Consider the following 27,954-nt stretch of genomic DNA (forward strand, 5'->3'; position numbering starts at 1 on the left):
TAAAATTAACATTGATCAATTATATAAATGTGTATATAAATTATATGTGTGTGTAATGTTGATATTTTGATGGAAATGGAAAATAAAATGGGAATAAATGAATTGCTACATATCACAGATGAAGAAAAGTATAAACCAATTGGGCACTATCAGATCTGTGGTTCTGTTCTGTTCGATTGACATTTGACATTCTGATAAAAGTTATCAATAATCACAATTCACATTTCACAGCCATATAGCGAAAATACAGGAGAAATATAATTGTTAATTGGATGTTAAAATCTTAAATAAGAGATTACACGAAAACAAATATACTCGACGAACATGTCAGAAGAAGAGATGTAATTAAGTTTATTTTTAAAAGGCAAATATTTATATTCGTATATTTGTATGGTTTCACATATTTTCTATATTTTCAGGAGAAATGAAAATTTAGAAAATCCAAATGTTATAAAGACAGTGGAGTTACTAGCAAAGGGTTTAATGGAAATATACGAACCGCCCATATCAACTTTGAATACACATTTAAAGGAATTGACGTAAGAAAATCAGATTAATGAATACTTTCCTATTATTGAATTAGATATTAAAAGTATATTCTGTTTATGATAATTTTAGCAGTAGATAGACTATGTTTATTTTTTATGTGATAAAAAAAAATAGTTTTCTAATTTTAAATTCCTCAAAAGTATCTTGTGATTGACATAACATTTTAAGTCCATAAGTTCATTGTTCATTCATTATCATTCTATATTTAGAAGTAAATTTAATTATTAAATTAAATATAATTTCGTAGAGATGAACAAGAGGCTGTACACAATATGATTGTATCAGAAAACAGAAGAATAGATGATCTACAAAATGATGCTACATTAGATGCATTGGTAAGTTTCTTACTTTATTGACAGATCTATTTAATAGCTTACTTTAGATATGTAATAGATGTAATTATGTATACATCATAAAGCTTTGTGCAGGCTTACCTGAGTACCCAATCAGAATACAGAATAAGTCAGAAGTCACCAATGAGCACAAACTTTAACTTGAAGCAACATTAAACAAACTTAAATAATGTGAATTTTGTCCATTGCATTTTACCTATAAATACATTAGATTTAAGTGTAAACCAATCAAAGGTAAGTTTTATGGCATGCAAGTAATAAGTTTAATATTATTAAAGTCAACTTCAATTTAATTTTCAATTTCCTTGCAGTAAAGTATTTAAGATATTATAACAATTACTAATGTGTTGAAGTGTATTTTGCCTGTTTTTGTACAGTTGTGTATCGCTAAAGGATAAAAACACTGTCATGAAGAGAAAAAAAAACATAAATAATTTGTCTGAAAACTGTAAACACATTCAATTATTAAAAGTTTTCCATATTTATTATTTTCAACTTTGTGTCAATTGAAAATCACCTTACATTTTGTCATTTCTGAGATTAAGGGGGAGTGAATTGTCGTAGGTTGATGTAGGGTTGACATATAGTATTTGGATGCAACATGAGGCAATTAAATTAACATAATTTAAACTCATTGAATGTGAGTTTCCTCTGTATCTGTTTTATTCTGTAGGTGATAATCATTTCTGCATCTGAAACTTTAAATTCTATATATAGTACAATGAACAGATAATTGCTGTAAATAAGATAAGATAAGGTTGGTACTTTATATTTTTTTTAAATTTCAGTTAGCAGATATAGCGACAAATAAAGAAAAGTTGACATCGTTAACAAGCTCAATGTTGTCATTACATAAGAGAGTACAGGATTTGCAGGTGTGTGTCCAAACTATTATTAAAAATGTTAACATAAATAAACACTACACAAATGATCATCATGATAAATTGCATTCATAATTTCACTGTACAGAAAAGGATATAGATACTGAAGAGTGTTTATGCCGGATTATCCAAAATATTTTTTTGATATAAATTATGATTAATATAATTTATTATTTTTGTTCAAAATTACCTATCAACATTGAAATGCAAAATCAAAATTGAATGCTCACAGAGGAAGGATGTATCGGTTGTGCCACACTCACAGATACACATAGCTATTTTGTACGTAAACTGCCTCTCGGTACAGGTACAGCGCGGCTAAGTCATTTTGATCTGAAGTATTTATTGTAATTTATATAAACTTATTAGACTATAAAAAAATAAATATTTTTCTTCAAAAAAAGGAAGTTCTCAAATCAATTATATTTTGTTGTATTGTTTGTTCAGAATCAGGTACCATGCATTTTTTAGGTAACTTAACTTACCACCTATATTCAACTTAAATTAAAAAAAAAAAAGAAACCTTAGTGGCTTTCATTTATTGTATTCATTTATGAAGACATAATTGATGGCTTCTTAAATGAATATTGAGTGGATTCAATTTTATTATTTTACTTAAGTTTTTATTTTTTATATATTAACTGTGTAACATGCGTGTATAGTTATTTGTATATTATTATTATTTCAGTACTTTATTAACATTCATATGAGATTTTATTTTATATACAGTTGAAAATAAAATCCATAGAAAATATATACGGAATAAATAATGTAATAGCATCACAATGCTTTATATTAATTGATGCTTGATTATAGTAGTTGCAAGCTTAAAGATGTCAGAAACTGAGAAGCGGCAATTAATAAGCACTCTTAACACTTCTTTCGTGCAGACAAAGCTTGGACAAAGATGGATGCTTTTTCATGGAGTTTACAAACTGGTAAATTTAAGAGGGAGATACATATAGGCACACAACTCATAGCAAATGTATAAAAAATATTTGTATCCTTGATGGTAGTGCTTTGTGCTAGTCCGTCTGGGTAGGGACCACACACTAATCAGATATTCTACCGCCAAACAGCAGTACTCAGTATTGTTGTGTTCCGGTTTGAAGGTTGTGTGAGCTAGTGTAACAACAAACACAAGGGACATAACATAGGACTTAGTTTCCAATGTTGGTGGCACATTGGCAATGTAAGGATTGTTTAATGTTTCTTACAGCACCATTGTCTATGAGCGGTGGTTACCACTTACCATCAGGTGGCTCATTTCCTCGTCCTATATCATAAAAAAGGGTTTATACATACAATTTATTTATTTCTATAGATGCCATCTGGCCGTTTCATGATGCTCGAAATATAGTGTTGGGACACCTATGAATTTATTGAAATTGTTATATTAACAGATATATATATTTTTTATTTTAGGTGAGAGCTGCAAATGTGGAAAAGGCTGCAAAAAGTAGGGCGACAAACTGAACTGTATTATTAATTTTTTTTTAAGAGTTTTATGTAGGTTATTAATATTAATTGTAAAGGAAGAACTATGACTTAAAATATTAAGACACTGTTAAAGATGCGATGAGAAGATTTTGTTTAAGTTTTTAAATTATACATATAGTATAAAATCTAACGATATATATTTTAAATATTTTGTATAAATATATACTTTTTAATAATATATTGAAACATTGCAATATTAAAACACAATGATGAAAAATTGTGAACCAAGATGGCAACATTAAAGGGTATTTAAGTTACATAAGTTTTCAAACCAAAATATTAAATTTTATTATATTTTACTGTTGTATATAAAATTTATTTTAAAAGGATTTATTTTTAAAAAAAAAAATACATAATTTTAAAATTTTTATTGACTTTGTTACAATATTACATTTTTTTTATTAAAAATAAATACATGTTAATGCTTTTAGTCGTTAACAATTCTCATACATTCAACTCTTTATGTAACTCAGGCGGTGGTTCAACCATACTCTGCTGTAACTTGCTACTTTACATGACAAAGATTTCAATTTATTTCATTGTGATGTTTAGTTCTTTTTTTGGTAAAGATGCTTAGATCATTTTTTTTTATTTTATTTGACTGAAAAACTACTTTAAGATCAAATTTGCTATGATAAGTTAAATCGTTTACTTATGCTGTTGATATTTTTTATTGTCTCATTTTTTTTAAGTGGTATGTAATCTTAGTAATTACTTACTACCAGAGATGCGACAAGTTTTTTTTTTAAGTTAGGCATGAAATTATCTATTCTCAATGTCCATAGACGCTAAGCTATTTTAAACTGCATTCCTTAAATTACATTTAAAATTGTATATCTAAAAATATATAAGCTATTGTCTATTTATGTAGACTTTATAAGAAGAATAAATTTATTTAAAAATACTTTTTCTTTTATTGATAAGACTAGTGCTTGACAGTGCTCGGTATTGCGTGCTTTATTTTTGGCGCTTATAGAAAATATAAGTATTTTTCCAAATGAAAATCAAGTTTTCCAAAAACAAGCAGTATTTTAAAATAAGATATTAATTATCACGTATTTTTATGGTAAAATAAGGGCAGGCATAGATAATCGCCATACAAAGCTAAATAATCGATGTTCTAGATTCTAAAACATTAAAATCTTCTACGAAATGTCATAAATTTAATTTGCCGTTGCGTCGTAATAAAGCACATGTGTGGAACAGGCATAAATTACTTACATTAAAAATGGCAGTTACGTTTCTACATGTTGTGCATAAATACTGAACTTAAACAAGCCTTTATTTAAAATAGAAAACCTTAATAAATAATTTCTTAATTGCTTACAGCAAAAAAATTTACTCACTATTTTTACGACTAATACGTATAAGTACTAGAAAAATAACTCGTATATGAATTCAAAGGATCAAGAGTGTCTAATCTTACTGATATCACTAGTGCGATGTTAATACATGTAAATTTTAAATATTTAATAATAAAAATATATGTCTACATCGTTATATTTCGTAAAAAAATAGTCTAGAATTTATTTCCGCTTATTCGAAATCGACACTTGTCCAATAACAAAGACTTAAAAATAATCGTCAACTATCTGAAGCCGTGTATATATTATGTGTAATACAAAACAAATATACAATCCGTGAACTAGCCCTGAGTAAGGAGCAGTGAATGTCTTAGGTACTTTTCCCTACGCTCAGTGATACAAATTTCCTAAAATTATATGTATAGAACTAAACCGATATTAGTTTTGATTTGTTATCTTTTTCGTTCATTCAATTCGATGAACGAGATTACAATTGTCATCCACGTGGGAATAACAAGTGACGCGAGCGAAAAATATTGTCGAAAATACAAAAATAATGATCGAGTTTACATGGTGTTTATTTTTTTTTTGACAGAATAATTTTCGTTTTTTTTTAACACGTGGCAACCTTTTATTGAAATATTAAAAATAAGTATTGTCGAACTTCGCGAAGCTTCGATTTTCAATTTTAAATAGCGTGTACTGTTCACTGAATATTATGTTTCTTTATGTTTTGTGTTGCACATAATGTATAATTATCATCATAAATCACTGTAATCTTTCAAATCAATCCTCAAACACACTATCACTGTAACTCGAATAGCCACATAATATTTGAGTGCATGATCGAAAATGTCTTATCAAAACCGCATATCATAGATTTATTATCGTTTAAGTAACAAAAAAAAATTAGTTGACATAGTTTATCAAATTAAAAATAATTTTAGCTCATCTAGTTAAGTACACACTGATCGTAAAAACTGAAAAGTCATAAAAATCGTAATGATTTGGTATTATTATTAATGTTTAAAGAACAAGCAAGATTGTATAAATTATTAGTCGTCATCAAGTGATCACCATAAAAAAGGAGCCTAGGCCAAGGGCCTTGGGTTTCAAGCTTATTTCATATCAAATTTCATCAAATTTGGTTCAGTGCTTTGGCCGTGAAAGATAGAGTTACTTTCGCATTTAAAATATTACTATAGATGAAAACCTATAATAAAACTACAATATGCTGTAATTGTAAGAAATATAACTAAAATATAACATAAAATCATAAAAAAGGTTTTAATCATGCACTCAAATTACTTTCATCCGAAATTTCTCGTACTATTCAGTAATATCCACCCCCGACTGGTTTTAACCGGTTTACTGACCACGCACAGGGGTGTTATTAGATAGTTCCTATGTTATTTCTTCTGGTAGGCCCTAGTGACGTCACACAGGACGGTCACCACGAATGATTCGATATCAGCTTCATTTGCACCTCTCAGGATCCTGAAGTAGCCATTCTCACCCCAGTTACAGCCCCAGCTGTTGGCTACAATCTGAAAATTAAATTATATATTATGTTTTAAGTATGTTGTAGAGCATTAAAAAATCTATACAAAGTATTTTATTGCCGATAAATAATGGTGGTAGAATATTTAATCAGTGGCGAGACCAGACACATAAAGCCCTACCACCAAGTAAATAATAATCTATCTAGTCATGTAAACGTACCCAGTATTTCTCTCCGCGTTCCTCACCCCAGCCGACGATACGGACGCTGTGTAGCCCCTTCATGTGCTGGTTACCGTACGGGCTGCGACGGTAAACACCATCGCGGTAGTGAAAGAAATCTTGATAGACAGTCATGACCGCTGTAAATAAAGAAAAAAAAATTATTAGCAAAGTTGACCAGTTTAAAATGGCCTATAACACAAGCCAATATTCAATGAATGATGTACATATATATTTATAGCATAGCATAGCATATAATATCCATAATGGCTACTTGACGGTCACCACGGCATTTTAGTGCCGTAAGAAATTTTAGCCATTCTTTACTAAACCATTGGGCCCTTCTAAAAGTACGACCATTGTTACAGTTTGCCGATTGCAAATCCCATCGTATTACCAGGTACAAATTTTTTTTTTTTTTTAGGGAAACATACAATGATATGGCACTTATGGCATAAAAATATACAATATTACATACATCAGCTAAGTTTCCACTGATACTAATTACACAGTTATTAAAATTTAAAAAATAAGACTAACATACATAAAATCAAATAGGTAACATTATACAATTAATGAGATCAATAAACATATACTAAGGAAATCTTAAACAATTATGAATAAAGTTGAACATAATTAAACATATGAAGATATATTAACCAAGAACTGTTTATAGTGGACAATATAGCAGAGTTATTAGCAAAACATTTGGATGATGTAAATCTAATATATATATATTTCCAAATATATATATATATATTTGGAATATACTGTAGAAGAATTCGTCGTTTATAAAACCGTTGTTACGCTTTGAGCGAAATGCTTTTAAGATTATGACGACTGGTTATATAGAAATGATTCCTTCTCTACATAATTTCCTGGCCGTTTTTGTAGCGCTACTTCATAAATAACGAATAAATTAATAATAGTCAACCTTTACTGATCAATGGCAACACCGTCGCATTATTAATTATAATATAAATGTCAATTTACACTTTTGTAAATTTTGTTCGTTAAAAAATTGTCATCGCTGTTATTTCTGTATATTTTGAACTAATTGGAGTTTTATGAACAGGAGGTACCTATATATATTCCAATTATATAATTATATCGATTAGTGTGCTTTGCATTTGGAACAGATAATATTATTATTGTTGTCTATTTTTGTATTGCTTTATTTTTTTTTATAATAGTGACGATAAAAGAGGACACGATATCATTGTCCTCAGATATTCATGTAAATGTCGATTAGATATCAATGTTATGTTTTTACTTCTGCAAAACAAATTATTATTATTGTTAAGGAAGTTACGTGGGAGTATCAAGCTTCCATTAACGCTTGCCAGTAACGCCCTTCAATAATTTTTAGGGCATTGAGTGCACACATATATGTTAATCCGTAAGAAACCTCTGATACAAAAATAATTGCTGTTATTAATAACATAACTTGAAGTAAATATTATTTAACTGAAAGTTAAATATTATATTATAAAGTCATTACATTCATTAACTAATTTACTGTAAAAACTGGATTATTATTTTAACATTATATAATAAAATATATATAACTAATTGTCAACCAGCCTAACTCGTGTTTTAGGGGTTGGTCGTCATAAAAACGTACTTCTTTAGTCTATGTCCTCCCTTGGAGTTCAAGCTTCATATCAAAATATCATTAAATTGTTTCAGTAGTTTGTCGAAAGAGCAATAGACAGACAGTCATACAGAGTTACTTTCGTATTTATAATATTAGTATAGATTAAAAAGTAATCAGTGTATGCTAAGGTCACATATCAAGGAAGTCACCACCAGCACTTATGTCGCGTTATTAAAGTGTTTGTCGCTAATGGGAATCATATTCTTAGAATTCAAGTGTCTCTGATTATATCATCGCCCTTCGGTAAATGGCTTTTATGAATGATTGTTTGTTACTAGCACTTGAACGAATCTTTGAACTCGATTATAACAGCTCGTGTAAAGCTGCGTCCATAAAATGAATAACACAACCGGGACCTTTGAAATTTGTAGTGTTTACATTCTCGCTCCTCGGAACACAATTTTTAAAATAAACTTTATTTATATTTTATATGAGATATAAGAACGTCATAACTAGACGTCGCCAGATATTTAAGAATGTTGTTTTTTTGCGTTATGTGTGTCAAACTACATTTTACTAATATCATGGACTAGAATTAAAAATTGAATGACAATTAGTTGTCATTATTTTAAGGAGTCATTTAGATGAAGTTAATAGTAGAGGGCTGAACTTCCTCTAAAAACAATTTTACCTAAATTTCTTATTTAGGTGGTACTGTATTAAGAAACGAAGCTCTACTCCAAAATTTATACTTTAGATGGCGGTCTAAGGGCGATGACATGCATCAAAAATATATAAGAAACATATTATAAAAAAAAACTTTTAATATTGGTGTATACTATGTTCACAGACTTTTGAAGCGATAAACACTTTGCAATTGAAAGCTTTTACATTGATACACTAAAGTAAAAGTAACAGCATGTAAATATCCCACTGCTGGGCTTAGGTTACTCCTCTCCCTTTTGAGGAGGAGCTAATTTTATTACTCTGTTCAATAAAATTGTGTACATGTGGCAGAATTTCATTGAAATTGTACTCATGCTTTGGTTTGAACTCGGAATCTTCCGAATCTTTGCCACTTTTGTAGATGAGAGCATTTTTTTTTACTTTCACCTAAGTTTATATGCTCACCTTGTACTGGTCCAGAGTCCATGATATCATACATGATGTCACGTTCGTTGCTCAGCCTGCCGGGGGGTGCGACCTTGTACTTGGATGTTCTTTGTTTGACGGGTATTCTGCAACCAGCCTCAATAAGGTTGCCCTTGGATCTGAACGGACATTTAGTGTCTGCTGCTTTGTAGGGGAAGCATTCTTCGTCTACGATCCTGGTGGAAATGAATATATTAACAATTATTATTAGTACTCTTGCAGGCCAAAATAAATTATGTTTAAAAATATTGTTGGTAGTAAATAAACGAAAAAACTGACTAATTTTAGAAGGTCGTTTTAAGCCTTTTTAATTATCTATTTACTAGTCGTCGTTAAGTATATAGAAAATCTTCAAACTGAATAGTGCTTTTTCTTTCGAATTTTAATTGCATTTTAATTGCAATATATTTTATTGTTGTGCATGCTAATATAATAAAAAGTTGAATTAGCATGGACGCTTTTTATGTATAGAATCAATTAAGTACTTTATTATTTCAGTACAATTAACAAAAAAAAAAAAACATAACAACTGACTAAATATTTTGAAGATTAAATATTTATTAAGTTGTATTTAATTTATGAGTCTTAATAACATTTGTTTCTTGCACTTAGACTCACCCTTTTCCTCGTACGAAGTTCCAAGCGACATCGATGTGTCCCCCGTGACAGCCTCGTTGCTGATTGCGATTACAGGACACGAGGGACTGCGGGCTCAGCACCATACTTTCTGCGCCGTTGGATTGGATAGCAAACCTAAATATTAAAGTTACTACGTTAGCCAAAAGGTCCAGATACATAGTGTCCGTATTTCTTACTAGCTGTGCCCGCGTGCGCGTTTTGTTGTTTAAACACGCACGAAGTCGCGGGCAAAGCAAAATACAAGTAGCCTAATAACTTCGACGAACGTCCCGTCAAAATCGGTAAATGTACCGTGTATACATACATATGCATTTAGTAAAAAGCGGTTATTTTAATATTACAAAAAGACACTCCAATTTTAATTATATGTATAGAAGATGAGTAACAGCATAATAATCCAAAACCGAGGGTATAATTTTGAATAAAGATATTTGAATTTGGAATTATTAAAATTGCATGTACTTATAGTTTTGTAATTGTCTTAATTAATAGTATTAAAAACAATTGTTAAGATCTGTTTCGTATTCACATTGTTAAAGATACGGCCGTTCATCTTACATTAAGAACGTAGCTCTGGGAAATTTAGAAGAGCTCTCAGAAGTTGTTGGAACGTCTTATTTTTAGCTGAAGTGTTCTTCGCATAAGAATTCGTACTTCTTCTTTTGTAAGAAATGCATAATTCAGTCTGTCTTAAATTTTATTATATATATGTTATATTCGTATGCGGCATCTGTATTTACTTGATTATTCTGCTTTCAATTTAAATTAAATACCACTCCTTCAAGTCCACGCTTTTTTTATCATTAATCAAAAATCTAAATCAAGATACACTTTATTCTAAATAAATATATAATATATATTTAACGTAAAGCTACCATCGGATTGAAATGTTGAGTCTACCGAGAAGAACTGGCAAGAAACTCAGTAGTTACTCAATAATTTTTCAATATTTGAAATACATAGTTGTCATTTTTGAACAATCGATACAAATTTTTGAATCGGAAACTTGAAAAATATAATCTTGTATTGAGGGATATGCCTTAGTTATCAATATTTGTTTTGACATGAGATTTAAATCTACGAATAGGTGAAGTTAAAAATCTCCGTGGAATCTTAGAAAGAAATAAACGAATACAGTTACAAGTTTACCTTTTCTCCTCGTGTGTCTGCAACGATTGTCACGGTCTTTCAAAAAGGTCTATATTATTGTTGTAAACACATGGACAGGCAACTATTTCAAGAACGAGTATCAACCGCGTATACATATAAAGGAAATAAAAATATATGAAAAAGAAAAAAATATATAATAACTTTACTAGTTAGTAGACTTGATATAATTAGGTATTTATTTGGAGTAACAACCGCGTCTATAAAAGCAATAAAAATATAAAAAAAGAAAAAATATATAATTATTTCAATGGTAACACTATAGAGGACTAGATGCGATGGAATGAACGTATCGTAAAATTTATGGATTGGATTTTCTCATGAATATCATATTCAAGAAACTCTACCAGTTCTCATTGTGCTATTGATATTACCTATTTTTTTTATTTAAACTTGTCATACGTTTGATACTAAAATGACTCCAATTACATAGATGTTATGTTATAAAACTGTAGATTGATATTCGTATCCATTTTTAGTTCTTGTTTATTTTTTTTCACGATTTTACTAACTTTAAACGTTACCGCTTCGATTTCGAACTCACAGGGAGTTGTAGCTTGATTTTATAATATAGACAATATTTCTCAATAAATGGGCTATCTCTTGCTAAGATTTTTTCAAATCGAATTAATAGATAATGAGTCTACTGCTGGAATTCTGCTCTTCTGGTGGAGACGATTTATTCCACTACGCTGCTTTAATGTGGTGTGGTGGATATACATACGGCAGACATTCAAAATTACATCATTAACAGTCTTTTAATTTCCCACAGCTGGGCTAAGGCCTCCTCTTCCTTTGAGGAGAATATTTGGAGCATATTTCGCCACGCTGCTCCAATGCAGGTTGGTGGATACACATGTGGCGGAATTTTGTTGAAATTCGACACATGTAGGTTTCCTCACGATGTTTTCCTTCACCGCCGAGCACGAGACGTATTATAAACAATAAATAAGCACATGAAAAATCAGTGATGCTTGCCTGGGTTTGAACCATAATCTGCGCTAAATCAGTAAAGGTAATTTTTGGAGGTTTATTTACTGGAAAGTGATACGATCTAATCCAGAAGAACGTGTCAATATAAAACTGTTACCTGTCTGAAGCAACTGTAGCAATCGATATGGCCCAATCAGATCCACACCATTCCTGGTCCACGACTGGCGAAATGTAATTTGGCCAGCGTTCGCGTGCGTCGAAGTGTGTCGGATAGTTAATGTCTTTGTCGTGCCTGATGGGGCCCATGAGTCGAGTCTCGCGGCTCAGAGGTAAAGTACCTAAAAGAAATATACGATAATTATGAATAATTTAATTCTAGGTATACCAATTATATCATTGAATTTGAACAATATAGAAGTTGATGTGTAGCGGGTGTTCAAGTCACAAGACGAAAAAGCCTTGCTCCTTGTCGGGTTACCGTTTTGAAAGAATTGTCTGTTTTTTCGTTTGTTCAATAACGTTTAGAACTGTGAATTTTTTACATTCATTGTTACAAAGATAAAAAAATATACAAAAGTCTTATTTTGCTAATAATTAGAAACCAGTGATTTTAAACACAAAGGCAAGTGCACATTGGTATGTGTCGTCGAAGAATTGGAATGATTATCCAAAACATGTATTTTATTGATTTATTTCTTAAGGGGCATTAACAAAGAATTCAGAAACCTATTACGAAAGTTTAAATACACGGCGAATACTTTTTGGTTGAACACTTTATCTTTGCGTGTACAATGTTATGTCATGTTATTAAAATATCCCAGCTTCAACTAGGATATTCAGTTACTGATCTTGATATTACTCCTCGTGTTATGATATCGTCCTATATCAATGTCATGCTAAAATTGATGATGTTTTAAAATAGATCTTATATACAAAAATTTATGGTGTTGTATCTGTTTGAGGTGAATAGACTTTGACTTCGATGCTTCAGAAAATATTATAATATTCTGCAAGCTTATTTTTTCATAAAGATTTTGTACAAAGTTGACGTCGCAACCCATCTTTTTTATGATATTGACGAGCAAATGGGCCACCTGATGGTAAGTGGTCACCACCGCCCATAGACAATGGCGCTGTATGAAATATTAACCATTCCTTACATCACCAATGCGCCACCAACCTTGGGAAATAAGATGTTATGTCCCTTGTGCCTGTAGTTACACTGGCTCACTCACCCCTCGAACACAACAATACTGAGTACTGGTGTTTGGTGGTAGAATATCTGATGAGTAGGTGGTACCTACCTGCAAAGACGGGCTTGCACAAAGCCCTACCACAAAGTAACTACCATTTATATAAAACATCTGTGTTTGTACATTTTTTTTACCCAGGCAATTGCACATACTAAATTCAATCACGTCCTTATTAATCTCGTATGAAAATCAACGATATTGGTTAGTTTCAAGCAAATACAGCTTTAAATAATTGTAGATATCAATATCCTTGAGGCAAATCAAATTGTGCATTTATGCGAAGCGATGCAGACTTAAATTCTATTTCGCCTGCAGGCTAGACTAATTATTTACCATAGCGAGCTCGCGATAGGTCAGTCGCAGTGTCAGTGCTTTCTCCCGAGCACTAGATTCGAATGCTCCACTTGCGCTCTCATTGTTTTGTAAATGTCATTGTTAATAATATGTATTTAATACTCCATAGAGGTTCAATAGATATTTAATTATATCTTAAATTAATTCCTTTCAAGGAGTATGTTCTATAAGTATGAATCTTTTTGGACACAACTTCGTTGCTTGGAATTAATCATTTCATATTTCTCATTCCGGAAAATAATTGGGTACTTATTTATATCCGGATTTTATTTGATTGAGGAAATCAAACATAAAACAGGCCGCATTTATCTCAGAAGTTCTCATGTCTGAGTATATTCTTTTTCAAACCCGTGTTAGTTATTTGGAAGTGTGATCCATGTTTGGATGAACTGCTTGTAATATTGTTAGTTCGTTAAATATTTGGGTGATCAAACTAAGCTATATCGCTACGCTAAATCATGCACGGTGTCACCTTTAAAATATTTAAGTATGTAAATTTTTGTCTCGGGTTGAGAAGAATAAAAATAAAGTAAAAGCATTTAGATATATATATATATATATATATATATATATATATATATATATATACTGGCTACCCGTCCATAAAACGCTAGTAACCTTCCGATCGTACACAGATTATCATCACAATCGGGTTAATGGTGGCATGCAAAGAGGAAAAAAAAACATAAACAATTATTTTAATTAAGAAGACGAATATATCAGAGAACTTATTAATATATTTTTTTAATTGTTTTTTTTTTTCTTGGAAAGACTGTCTTACACGTTTTTCTCCAAACGGTCAGAACTTACCTAGTTTAAATACAAGGCCGTCCTTCAGTTTCCTTCCTTGGAATTGAGTGTAGTTGTAGGCTCTCCAACTTGAACCACGATTAACTCCAAATATCACATCCGAGTCCATGATGCAAGGATCATTCTCACAGGACCAGCTTAAGGTTGTATCGCTCACGCGGACACATTTGCTGTAAAAAAAAAAAAAAAAACTAGAGTTATTTTTTTTTAATTCTAACATAAATTGGTATTATGAATGACGACCTGAGTTAAGTTGTAATATATTAAATATTTAAAAATTTGTATTAATTCTCATTAAATTAAACGTAAGGTACTACTACCGGTTCGAAACGCAGTTTCAATCAAAAATAATAAAAAAATATCACTAGTAATCTTTGTACTCGAATGAGTTACAAATTCTTTCTGATTATTTTTTTAAGTCATTTGCCACATTTCAATAAAAAAAAAAAATCTTCAGACGCTTAGACTATAGTATCAGCCTATACAGCCATCTTATATGGATGTCTATGCCATTAATTATACTACTATCAAATTAAATTACAGGCACATTATAATTATATAGTTAAATACTATAGATGGCTGGTCATTGTTGGTTGAACAGTGGTTTATACTACTTAGAAAGTGATGAGAAAGATGACCCATTCGTGTCTGTCTTCCTACAATAAATATGAATAATACGGTACTACTGCAGTTAATCAATGTGTCAACTTTATGAATCCAATTGAACTGGATTACGCACACATATACGTTAATATGTTTCCGTCATTGGATGACCGTGCAGTTAATAAAATACGAGTAAAAAAACTTTTTCATGTGATTATTATATAATATATAATAACGAAGTATATAGTATATGATCCAATCCATAGATCACTTCATGTACAAAGAAATAGTGCTCTTGCGAAGTGCGGTCGTAACGGCATTTTGACATCACAGCACGAGTAGGTTTTAGCCCCAAAGCGGGCTAATAAAATTAATGGTTTAAACAAAAAAATTACATTACATTACATTAGCAGCCTGTAAATTGTGTAACAACTTGTAAATGTTTTTTTTTTTCTAATCTTTCTGATTTTTTTAAGCTCATAAATTTATATACAGCCTCTTGCTGTTAAAGCGGCGTTAATAAGTAACGTATTTGCTTTTTTGCATGTTGTCCACGTGTCCTATATAACGTGCAATATATTTGTGAAATCATTTTAATAATCATATAAATCGTTTCGGAGATTACCTCTCACATCCAGACTAACAAAACTTTTCCTAACATATTACCGATAATAACTCTTTGGTTTTACCAATTACTAACTTAAATTAAGTCTAATGGTTACAGGAACATCAACAACGAATAATTTTAAAGGATTTTTGTTGAATTCATGGTTAATATCAATTTTGGTAGTCACACCCTTTGGGCGTCATCTGGTCAATTTACTTTATTGTTTTCGGTTAAAAAGCCTTTTTTACTTCCTGTAACTTCTCAATTTTAGTTGAAATGGCACTCTATGCTGATATTATTTATAGGTTTCAGTTAATTGTATTACTAGTATTACTATGTGTTAGATCGTGCATATTTTTGAATTGATAACTTCTTATGGGAGGGTAAACCGCTTCGTTACGTAACGCGTTACGGTGCCAGTCTGTCTGGGTTCTCTTTTCACAACTAAGCTTATATAGGTTAGTTGTGTTGTAGTTCTTGTTCTAGTTTGAAGTACATATATTTTATATTACTTATTAGTTTTAATTTTCAAGGAAAGTTCCTTTGTAGGTTTCTTTCTGACTTGTACTACTTGCATCCAGAGTAGGCCGACAGTTCTTCTAATTCCGTCTTTTTTCAATGAAATTTGTTTTAATGCAAAAGTACTCTAAACTTTTTCTGTATTATTAATTCAAGGTTTTATATATCTTACTATATATTATAAAATACCTCCCGTGAGAAAATCGCAAAGGTACATTCTGTTAACATCAATATTATTCAATGGAATATATTCATAGTATTAAAGTATTAGCACATAAATTAATTGGCCTCGTTCCGCGTAGAAAATGCGAAGTATTTTAATTGTGGTCATCATTGATACGAGTGTTGTGCAATTAGATATACTGAGTGTTTGTTACATTCCTTTACGAATCAATCGATTAAGTATATTTTTTGTATACTAGTTGTCGCCCGCGCCCTCACTCGCGGTTTAGGGGTCGGTCAGTCCTGAGTATTGAAGGTTACTTCGTGATTGACACACTTTTGACACGCATTTGACACGAATCAAAGACGTGATAACCTTAACTTATATTTTATATGTGTATATTAGACGATATCTTCTTTTTTTGAGTCATTTCATGTTTATTTTTATATATTACTAGCGACCCGTACATATTAAGATAAATAGATATAGACAATACTGTAGTACATTATTTCGATCTATCTCGTAGGGTTCAGCCAGCGTTTGCAATGAAAGCAAAAAAAAATGTGTTTATTTACGACATCACTTCAGAAACCTCTGAAATTATCAGTGTTTCTCTACTATATTGTGCATGTATTATACATAAACCTTCCTCTTGAATCATTTATCTATTAAAAAAAACCGCATCAGAATCCGTTGTATAATTTTAAAGATCTAAGCATACATAGGGACAGACAGCGGGAAGTGTTTTTGTTTTATACTATGTAATGATGATATATCGGTGTTTAATCGTGATCATGCATTTTAAATAGTCATATATTAAACCTAATATACTAAATATGTTTTTTATATATGTTCCATTAACATTAAATTTGGATAAAAGTTTGTTTAAATGCTTCTGGGAAGTCATAACTTCAAGTGATATGACCGGTTCGTAAATGTTGATATCATTTTCGTATATTACATAAAGTTAATTGATATTTACACGACATAGATTAATCAGTGACTCCATTAAATTCACGAGATATATTTCGATAAAAATTAATGGATTTTACAAGTTATTTTTTAATATACATATTATTAACGATGTTCATGTTCGTAATGATCTTTCGCACGAATACTGAGTGTGTCTCATGCGTGTTCGATTTTAAGCATTTCAATTAAAAATTTCACGGCGCTGTACGAATTTATTAAACTTATCGCTCCTGATTTGTACTACGTCATCATTTTAACGAAGTTAACAAAATATATATTATTGGATTCGACGCTTGCAATTATATTTGGAATATTCTACAATATTTAATTTAACCGAAATCGATATTCGGTACATAACGAGACATTCTATAAGCACAAACGCAAACTACCTACTGAAATCTATCTATGTACCTACCTACTACACCTTCTCATACTATTACGATATTAGGATCGTGTCAGATAAAGAAATATACCTAATTTTGTCACGCGATGGTGTTGGTCCGCGGTAGAATGGTCTACTGGACGCAATGTCATACTGTTTAATACAAAGAATGTTTTTTTACTTGGAGGCTTCGTGCAAGCTCGTTTGGGTAGGTGCCACCAAGTCATCGGATATTCTACCGCCAAACGGCAGTACTCGGTATTGTTGTGGTCCGGTTTGAAGAGTGATTGAGCCAGTGTAACTACTTGCAAAAGGGACATAACATCTCAGTTCCCAAGTTTGGTGACGTATTGGTCATGTAAGGAATGGTTAATATTTCTTATAGCGCCATTGTCGCTGGACCGCATACCGAAATATTAAAAAAAAGAAACGAAGAGAACGGAAATGATACGGAAATGATACGGGGTTGGTAAGAGGGTGCTACGGTCACTAAAATCGTTATGAACGTCTATGATACACTGTTGATACGTACTAATGGTGATAGTAGTCTGAGTCATGCATACAAGACACGTGCATAGTTTGGTCATGGTATGAGACGGAGATGTTGGTATACTTCTTAAAGCGATCATGGACTGTCAGAAAGAGAAACCATTGATTACAGTCTGTTCCCATCACAAGAGGGCAAAAGACCAATAAATAACATTTTACATAAAATTTACACGATATCATTGGTCGAGAGCTTGAATAATCTATGATATCCATTATTGATTTGCGAAAAATTATCATTTTCAACGTCGAAGATGCTGTTATCGGAACGTTAGAAGTAGAATTAAAATGGATCCAATTAGTTAAGTATTGTATTAAAAACAAAGACATAATTATCAAAAACTGTTAGTATTGAACAATATAGCTGAGCTATTAGCAAATCGCATGGAAAACGTAAATGTAGGGTTTGATTATCTTTATTCCTTCTTTGATTAGACTAGGTTATATATATTTTTATAAAATTTAGAGGACACGTGCACCAAAAAAGCCTGTCCCTGTAAGTTTCAAAATTTTTTAGGTGACAAATGAATTCATAGCTTTTACGGAATAACTCTCGTGAAACTATAAAAGGTATTTTTGCGTGAATCTGTAAATACTTGTATAAAAACTTTTTTTAATTATTTATATACAATACATTATTTTAAAATAAAATATGAGAACAAATAAGTATTGTTGTATAAGAAAACATTTTTAATCGTATATAAATAATATTATAAATGATACCAATGGGAAAAAAAGTATCATTATTGTAAATTCCAATAATATATCACATTGAAATGCTATCAAGTGTCTATATTGATTGCATAGTACTTAACCTTCCTGACTAGTTCTGAAGAGTTCGTATCTAACCGACATATTATACACCTACGTATAATTGTCGTGTAACCTTATGTTTATTTGTTTTTCCTCCGATCATGGTGTAGGTTTAATACTTATATGTTATCACCTATAAATTCCACTATAGCTATAAAAAATAAAACCTCTTTCGAGAATATTTTACCAACACGCTCCCGAATGTGTTTTTTTTATGGCATCGGTTGGCGGACGAGCATATGGACCACCTGATGGTAAGTGGTCACCACCGCCCATAGACAAAGGCGCTGTAAGAAATATTAACCATTCCTTACATCACCTATGCGCTACCAACCTTGGGAAGTAAGATGTTATGTGCCTTGTGCCTGTGATTACACCGGCTCACTCACCCTTCTAACCGGAACACAACAATACAGAGTACTGTTATTTGGCGGTAGAATATCTGATGAGTGGGTGGTACCTACACAGGCACACTTGCACAAAGCCCTACCACCAAGTACCACCAAGTGTTTGAGTTAGTTTTACAACGGACCGATGTTTCCTCACGATAATATCCTTTCAAAAATTATAATGAAAATTTAGTAATGGTTGCGTGGATTTAAACTCGCAATCATCGGGTTGATTTGACAAAGTTGTCAAAGTTGTTAAACTGCTGTTATAAATGTATTCGTTCTATATTAAGTTAATATGTGGGAACTTTTATATATGATTTATTTATTATTTATATATAATTCATTCCTTTCATCTGTTACACTGGTTCACTCACCCTTCAAATTTAAACGCAAGAATACGTAGTTTTCCTGAGTGGTGGTAGAATATCTGATAACTGGGTACCCACTCAGACGGGCTTGCCCTACCAACAAATTACAAGTTGTCTATAGTAATCCTATATTTTACCTATGTAATTATAACGTAACGTCGACGTTTTAACATACAGACAAAAATGTAAATAATATTTGTGTTGGTAACTTTCAAATAATCATATATATTTTAAAATAAGCAGTTATTTTGAAATAACAGAGAGTCAATTTATTTATTTATTTATTCGAAACACCATCGGCATATTCATGAAAACAATGCAACCAAAAGTACACGGACCAATGCAGTGTGATACAACACTACAGGTATTTACAGCACTATTGAATTACAATAAAAATAATACATTCTTAAATTCATACTAAAAACTTATTATACAAATAGCTGTGCCCGCGACTTCGTGCGCATATGAATTTAATAAAAAAGCATGACTTTATTATTATTTTACATATAATTCTAAAATAAAAGTAGCCTAAGTTACTCCTTATTACATCAGCTATCTCCCAGTGATAGTCCTATCAAAATCGGTCCAGCCGTTCCAGAGATTAGCCGGAACAAACAGACCGACAGACAGGCAGACAAAAATTGTAAAAAATGTTATTTAGGTATATGTATACCGTGTATACAAACATATGCTTTTAGTAAAACGCGGTTATTTTAATATTACAAACAGACACTCCAATTTTATTATATGTATAGATTTAACTTAATCGTGTTGATTAATGAAGTTTAATTTGTTCGAAATAAATCAACTGCAAGCGACCAAACTAGATCACGAAGTTGAAACGGTGTGGGCCAGGATTTGAATCTTTGTTGTCTTATAATAATACTTCCTACTGACCTTCTGTCCGTATTAAAACGTCATTAAGTTACACGACGAATTATTCTCGTATTTATGACCAATATGACAAAGGAATGAATGGGATTTATAAATTATTGATGATATATAAATAACGAATGAATATTTTTAGCATGACGCATATACCGACAATGCTAACGCCATATTATTAATTATAGCTTTGTGTGAGGTTACATCATAGCCTGTACATTTTTAAGGATCGATTAATCCATTGGTGACGGGGCTTGGTGCAATTTTTTGTGATGTGTTCTTGAAAGGTAAATGAGCCATTGTAGCTTGAGGGATATCTGAGTCCCCAAGTTTGGTGGCGCATTGAAGATGTTTATTATTTATTAAAGCAAACAATGACTATGGACGGTGTTGATCAGGTGGCCGATCTGCCAGTCCGCCTAAATGACATAGATTAATCAAAGGACAGAGAAATCATGCGTGAAACTGTTTATGATTCATTTCGTGATGTTGTGTAGGAAAACATCGAGATGTAACCTTCGTGTCGGAATGATATCGAATGTATTTTAATAATAATATACGCCAACCTTCTTGGAGCTGCAACTCCAAACCCTTAAATGAATTAGCAAACGTTTGACCAACTGTGTCACATCTATTCATACTATAGTGTTACCATGTACTATTTATTAAACACATTATAATTTAATCTAATTAAAATATATCTATCTCCAGTAGTATCTAAAATGAATACCTACGAACCGTCTTTAAAGAGTTTAATTATTTAATTTAAATTAAATTTTACTATCTGTTTAGAATTACCATTTGATCGAAACCATAAGATTCGATAAGACTCGCGATAGTTATTATTTTTCACCAATTTAAATACGTATTGATTTTGCCTCCACTGGTGACAGGAGGGTTGGTTCGTTTTTGCCCAGAGAATCGGAAATGCTGCCAGCATTCTTGCCACCATTCCACGCAGTCAAGATTTATACAGTAAGCATTTTTAATTCATATTTGTTAATATTTAAGGACTTAATGTTAATAATTCTTAAGTATTACAAACAAACCTCGTTGGAGCTTAGTAACTTACTGACTATGAAGAAAAATTCTATGTTTTCTGTTGGTCTGTTTTTTATCTCAATTCTAAAACCATTGGCTTATTTTAATTATGAATATACAGTAAGCGATTTCCGTAAACATTAGTAATAGTAATGTTTTGTATAACTTGATAATTGTATTTAAAATTTGTAATAATCTTAAGGAAGAAAATTATAACTGTAAAAAGTTTATGCCCAATCTAAGAACTAAATTGTTGTTCGAACAGCGGAGGGTCAGTTAAAATGAAACCGTTAAGCGAATATAAATAACAACAATAGCAACAATCACAACAAAAGATGTTCAACTCTAAATATGTCAATAGAATAACTGTTTAGCGATTCATATTGTTGTTAGGTCACGGTGAGGTATTAGCGGCTGATCACACTAAATAACTTTTTAATGAGACTTACTTGCCAATTTATTTTTAATAACTAACGCAAGAAACGAAAATAAATTATGTAATATATCTTAGACAGAATGTCTGAAAGGAACTTAATTTTTGCACACAAGCAAGACTAACACAGTAAAGAGTAATGAAATACCTATATATTATAAACAATTTAAACTCAGTATCGGGCAATAATCAATTTTTTTTTTAGTATAGCCTATTTATTAAGAAATGTTAAACTATATCATAATATCACGTTACGGTCTCTGAGGCTGAGCGGTTTATTAAGGGGGAATTACACGGGGCAGTCATAGATACATTGTAATAAGGTCTAATCATTATTATCATTCGCCTGTCACCGAACATACTTGGGAATGTGAATCTGTGCCTGGTTGGTTCCAGGTACCAACTAATTAGATATTCTACTGCTACACTTTTACATATTGTTTGTCGGTGCATTGGAGATTGGACAACTGAAGTTACTTATCATCAGTTGAACAGTTATCGGACTTTCCAAAAAAACATTATGTACATACCTTTATAATCGCATTAAACTCAAGATTTTACGATCGACATTTAATAGTGCTAACAACCTTGTTGTATGAATTCGCTTTTAGAATTTATTAAACGTTTCCTTATCATTTAATTTGGTATTGTAGAACGGCCCTGCTTTTCTCAAGTGACACTTTACGTGTATTTAAAGTGTAGAAATTTTATTTTTATTTCTTAAAAACTATGACTGATTTTAAATAATCTTATTATTATTGTTTTAAATTCGAAGTTAGTAATTTGAAAGGAATGCTACACTAACTTTGACAAAAAAAATGTGAAATTCATTCTTTATTCAAAACAAATCTTCGAAAATGTATTTTTTTTTTAATAACTGTTAAAAGTTTGTTGCTTAAACAAAAAATCATTCAGCCGAATAATACGATACAAAGTGGTTCATATCTTTTTTTTTTTCAATGTAAAAAGAAAATAGAATGATGTCATCATTCTATTTTCTATCGAGCAAAGTGAATTAAACATGAATACCAGAATTTATTACAAAATGTTGTTTGGCATTCTTCGTTCAGTATTTATCATATATATAAAAGAAGGCATGGAAATAAATCTTGTTAAGGATCCATGCACATATGATAACATCATTGGTTCAATAAATAATGCAGTGCTTTTTATAAATCGAGACTATTTAAAGGAATCTTAAACCATAAGATTTACAGGCTTCTTTTATGTAAACCAATTTGGCTAAATTTTTTTTTTTACTCAAAGGTGAAGAAAAAGGTCATTTTTATTTAACTCAACCAATAATTATCATGTCAATTAAATCTCAAAGACATTTATTTCCATCACCCCTCCTGCCATTCAATATAGCCTACGCTATATATAGTTTTTTTTTTTAAATAGAACTTTATCGTCTAAAATGATTCGATCGAATGTTATTTTGAAATGTACAAAGATCATTGACTTTGGAAACGTTTAAAAATAAGTACAAGTGTGTTATCGTGATCACGAACACGACAAAAATAGCGTTTAATAATAGCACTATGTTTTTAGAATCTGTTACGACTTACTGTTGCATTTCTAAGCAAGTGCTGCCCTTGAGTCAGTCGTTTAAATATATATTAAATTATCATGTAGATGTTACTTGTAGTAGTACAATAGAAAAAAAAAACATACATAAGGAATCGTAATATTTCGTATATTATTATATTCACAATTCATGATCAAGCGGAAGTGTCGAAGCATAATTATCGGTATCAGTAAAGTAACGACCACACCTTTGTTCTTGTCCCTTGGTTTCAATCATTGTTGCGTTACTATAGCCGTATATCAAACGTAATTATGTATCCGCGTTCAAAAATAATGATAAATCACAACATATTATATAAATCAGGTGCAAACTGATGTAATAAAATATTTAAAAGTTTATAAAGAATGTAACAATATGAGGGTGATACAGACCGATTACGGCCAAGGCATTCTATAGTGAGACTAGCCAACTGGGGAAGGTGCGGGATGTATGATAGTGCACAAACAAGTGTGTACGTAAATTCCGTTGCATTTTCATAATCCAACAGCAGTCCGACAAGACAGGTATAAGATCAGGCGCAGGACCAACAGCTTCACGTGCTTTGCGAAGCGCGTGAATGTAAACATTGTCAGACCAAATTTCTTTAAAGAAAAAAAACAGTCTTTTGGCCCGACCTGGGGTTTGAATACTGGACCTTCAGATCTGCCATATAAAATAAGCTATCGATATAAAATATAATTTCTTTGTATAACGGTTTTCGTCTATGATCAGTAATGGAACCACTAGAAATTACAGGTACGAGATAAATGAAGGCCTGTGTTGGCATTCATTATGGTATTAACCTATTCAAACTTGTATTTGAAAAGTTAATTTATCATAAGAACCATCTGCCGTGCTATTCGGTAACTCATTTAGTATCTCACTCGTGAAATTATGAAAAACTACAGGATACTAATTTGATTCGTATTCCTTTAAATATTAAAATTATTACATCCAATGACGCATTTTGACATTTCATGAACGTATTCTCCTCAGCCAATCATTGCTATGACCTTGGGTGAATTGGTCACCAATTAGGTAGTATTCGATAATATTGGTCTATATTGTTTTAATCAATAATGTCAAATAAAAATATTTTTAAGTTAAGAATCGAAGGCTACTTCAGGGTTTTAAAATATGTCAGTTAAAGACATTATTTGGATTAGGTTTTGGCACGAAACGACGTTATATTTTTTATTAATTATCTGTTAGCTTAATGAATAAAACTAATAAATAACATAAATAATAAAACATGAAAGTATTATTCACTAAGAGTATTTTTTTTTTATTTATTTAGGTGGAACAAAGGCACACTTTTTCCAAGAAGTGAGTTATACGTTTTTTGGAATTAAACAAACAAAAATTTACTAACATATTCTGCAGTCGTCGCCTCATTGAATAACTTAAAAAAAGAACACTATTTCAATCCAATATTGAACGATTCATTATAATTCAGAAACAGAAATCTCTGTTTATAATCGCGATTACCGTTTTATTTTTAATAATTTATCCGAACATGTTAATGAGCAATTGGTACAAGAACATTAATATAATTAACATTTTTTTTTTAAAATATAATTAAAAATAACTAATAACTGATTAAGGCAATCAATTTAAATGACATAATTTACCATCATAATTACAATGATCAGGGTCGTTTAGTAACACGATATAATAAGACAAAAGGTCAAAATCTTTAATCCTAAAATTCACATTTATCATACAAACAGCTATACCATTTTATAATTGCCGCCAAATTAAATGTCAGTTTTAAATTTGTTTTTTTTTTTTCTTTTTATTAAATATTTAATAAAATATTCCACACACGATTTATCATTTATAATATATTTTTAATTTTAATTTTTAAATTGAATTTGATTTTTATACATATTCAAAATTAAACTGACGCAAACAAGAGGAGGAGGACTCTTGATTTTCTTTATATTGCAATGATCTACTATGCTACAACAGTGTACTCGATACGTGATTAGTAATTATGATAAACAACAAATGTTGCCACTTTTTGATTAATAGTCGTCTATTTAGACATTTTGATGTTTGTTTATTTCATAATAAGATATCAGTGAAAAGCTAAGATTTCCAAACAAATCACTGCGATAACCGATATGACATTGACGGTAATAATAATTATGATGATGATTTTATATATCACGATTTTGATAATTTTGACGTATTATAAAATATATAAATATAGAAAAATATAACACGTCGTGTTTGTTTATGATTATTTTTTATTAAAAAGATATACTAAGTGTTGATAACCTGAGATGCTTGTTTCGTATATCCAAACTTTAAATTATATGAAAACATAATTTTTAGCAGTGTAAAATTTACGGATTGCTAATTACTTTAAATAAAAATTCAAAGGAAAACAATCAGAAATCTGCTTCAATTTATAATATAATTTTTTTAATCTATGACACAAAATTGTTACTGCCAATTTTTAAATATAAATAGTAATTTAATTCGTCATTAAATTATACTATTTAAATTTTAATAAATACACTAAAATTTTGTACGCAGTTCTTGTCACTATGAAAATTTAAAATTCATAGTCGAAATCTTAACAATTCGTATCACGTCTGTGGAAATAAATCGAATCGAATACAATGTCAAATGTGTTGTAGTCGGAAGTTTTCCGTCGATTTGGATAATAAATATCTAATATGATGATCCATGGTCATAACGTTGACGTAATTGACTAAACTTGAAATTTATTAACATACTAAACGATGTATTTTAGTTGACGTACAACATAATGATTTATACAATACTTAAATAAGTGAAAGTTGTATACACAAATATCTCTCGAGCTCAAAGATTTTAAATAACTCGAATAAAACTCTTTTATTGTACCAAATCTTTACTCCAAAGTATGCATTATGCAGTATGCAGTATGCATATTATAAGAAATCTTATCATAGTATATATTTATTTACATAAGAATTATTAACATTAATTCTTTAAATATATACAAATATAAATTAAAAATAGTTACTGTATAAATCTTGACCTCGTGAAATGGTGGCAAGAATGCTTCCAGCATTTCCCCATTGAATCGCAATTCCTATCATCTAGGCAAAAAGCGAACCAGACCTCCTGACATCAGTGGAGGCAATAAGGCAAGGTGCTATACTTTTAATGAACCTTTTAGCCCTACTACTCCAAGGTCGAGTGTTTCAACAGCAAATGGGACAAAAAAATAATTTGGAATAAGGACACGAATATTTGGATCGTTTGTTCGCTTCAGCCTTTTCCGCAGCGGATCCGGCTGTCAACATTGTTTCTCGATAGTAGACGAGACCAGCGTGTCAACCCATGGAGTGACCTACACTAGGGCCCGTTCTGCGTTACCAGGGAACCAATGTCAATCTTTCAGGTATCTTACCATTATCACGACTACTTCTCCGGGGTTCCGAAAGAGCAATAACGTACGTAGCGGATAACCCTACCTGTACAGCTTGGACAAGAGAAACCATGTAAATCAAAAGAGTTCATCTCTTTTCCACAAGGGCATCTGTGTTCAAAGCACAAAGATGTTCCCAGTCGGAGACCAATTGATATGCGGAAACATTCAGTGTCTAAAAGTTTCTCAATATTTTTAGGGGGTAATGTAAAACAGCCTTGTGGAACATCAGCATTGACGAATTTTTGGTCGGAGCATGCACCGTTCTGCCAAAAAACTGGTAATCCAGTTGCATAATTTCCCGGGAAGCCCATAGGAAGGAAGCTTCGAAAGAAGCGTTTTGTGCCACACGCGATCGAAGGCCTTCGCTATGTCCAAACTGGCTGCTAATGCCTCCCCCTTGCTCTCAACTGCTTCGGCCCATAACTTTCTTGTATTGGTACCGTCATTAGGACACTATACCTTCCAGTTCTCTATCACCTCTGTATCTGATTTTGATTGATTTTGAATTTAAAATTTTTGAATAAAGGCCTGAAAAGTTATGTACAGAAAAGAGAAAGGCCGGAAGGACAACATTCCTCACGCCGATGCCGTACCATATGGGATGGGAAGTGTAGCTAGAGTCCAAGAATACTCATTAAGAGAGAAGTTTAGTTTTTTTTTCTAAAGTTTTTTAAGGATGTCATCGATATGATGGTAAGGCTAGTATATTTCCTGACTGGGCTCACGCGCAGAATGTACATTAATTTTCGTAAAAAAAGGAACTGTTTTCAGATAGTATATAAAAAACGCTATATGAAAATATAAGATGTCCAATCTGTGGACTTTGTCAATATATGAAAATATTTTAATTTTTTCATTAAGAATAGGATCTAACAGCCTTCGTCAAACAGTGGTGCACCAAGGAGGCAAAGTGTGAAAATTCTTCATAATTCTTTATGAAGAATTTTTAAAATATTGTCATAGAAATGAAAAATAGAATAGAACCTAAGATGTATCCTTGTGAAACACTCATTTTCAAT

The 27,954-nt window shown here is 31.2% G+C and overlaps 2 protein-coding genes across 2 annotated transcripts in view; one reads left to right on the forward strand and one right to left on the reverse strand.

Moving 5' to 3' along the window:
- Nucleotides 1-323: 323 nt before the first annotated feature.
- On the forward strand, nt 324-3,339 carry LOC113401790 (uncharacterized). Its single transcript, XM_026641818.2, has 5 exons — nt 324-341; nt 420-539; nt 797-884; nt 1,691-1,777; nt 3,209-3,339. Exons 1-5 carry the CDS (start codon nt 325-327, stop codon nt 3,257-3,259), a joined length of 363 nt encoding a protein of 120 aa, XP_026497603.2. The 5' UTR covers nt 324; the 3' UTR covers nt 3,260-3,339.
- A 2,451-nt stretch (nt 3,340-5,790) lies between these two features.
- Nucleotides 5,791-27,954, reverse strand: part of LOC113401789 (uncharacterized peptidase C1-like protein F26E4.3) — a 56,345-nt gene continuing 34,181 nt past the window's right edge. Inside the window, exons 4-9 of the mRNA XM_026641817.2 lie at nt 14,215-14,384; nt 11,955-12,135; nt 9,677-9,811; nt 9,038-9,234; nt 6,310-6,449; nt 5,791-6,134 (exon numbers count right to left, since the gene is read on the reverse strand). Of these exons, the coding sequence (XP_026497602.2) occupies nt 5,997-6,134; nt 6,310-6,449; nt 9,038-9,234; nt 9,677-9,811; nt 11,955-12,135; nt 14,215-14,384 (961 nt within the window). The 3' untranslated portion in view covers nt 5,791-5,996. The remainder of the gene's footprint in view (nt 6,135-6,309; nt 6,450-9,037; nt 9,235-9,676; nt 9,812-11,954; nt 12,136-14,214; nt 14,385-27,954) is intronic.

Source organism: Vanessa tameamea, chromosome 25, assembly GCF_037043105.1.
Source record: "Vanessa tameamea isolate UH-Manoa-2023 chromosome 25, ilVanTame1 primary haplotype, whole genome shotgun sequence".
NCBI lineage: Eukaryota > Metazoa > Arthropoda > Insecta > Lepidoptera > Nymphalidae > Vanessa > Vanessa tameamea.

What these genes read in the sequence shown, in the direction of transcription:
- LOC113401790 (XM_026641818.2), top strand. An exon ending in ATGCTACATTAGATGCATTG is followed by an intron (nt 885 to 1,690) that starts GTAAGTTTCTTA and finishes TTTAAATTTCAG; the next exon opens with TTAGCAGATATAGCGACAAA. An exon ending in AGAGAGTACAGGATTTGCAG is followed by an intron (nt 1,778 to 3,208) that starts GTGTGTGTCCAA and finishes TTTTTATTTTAG; the next exon opens with GTGAGAGCTGCAAATGTGGA.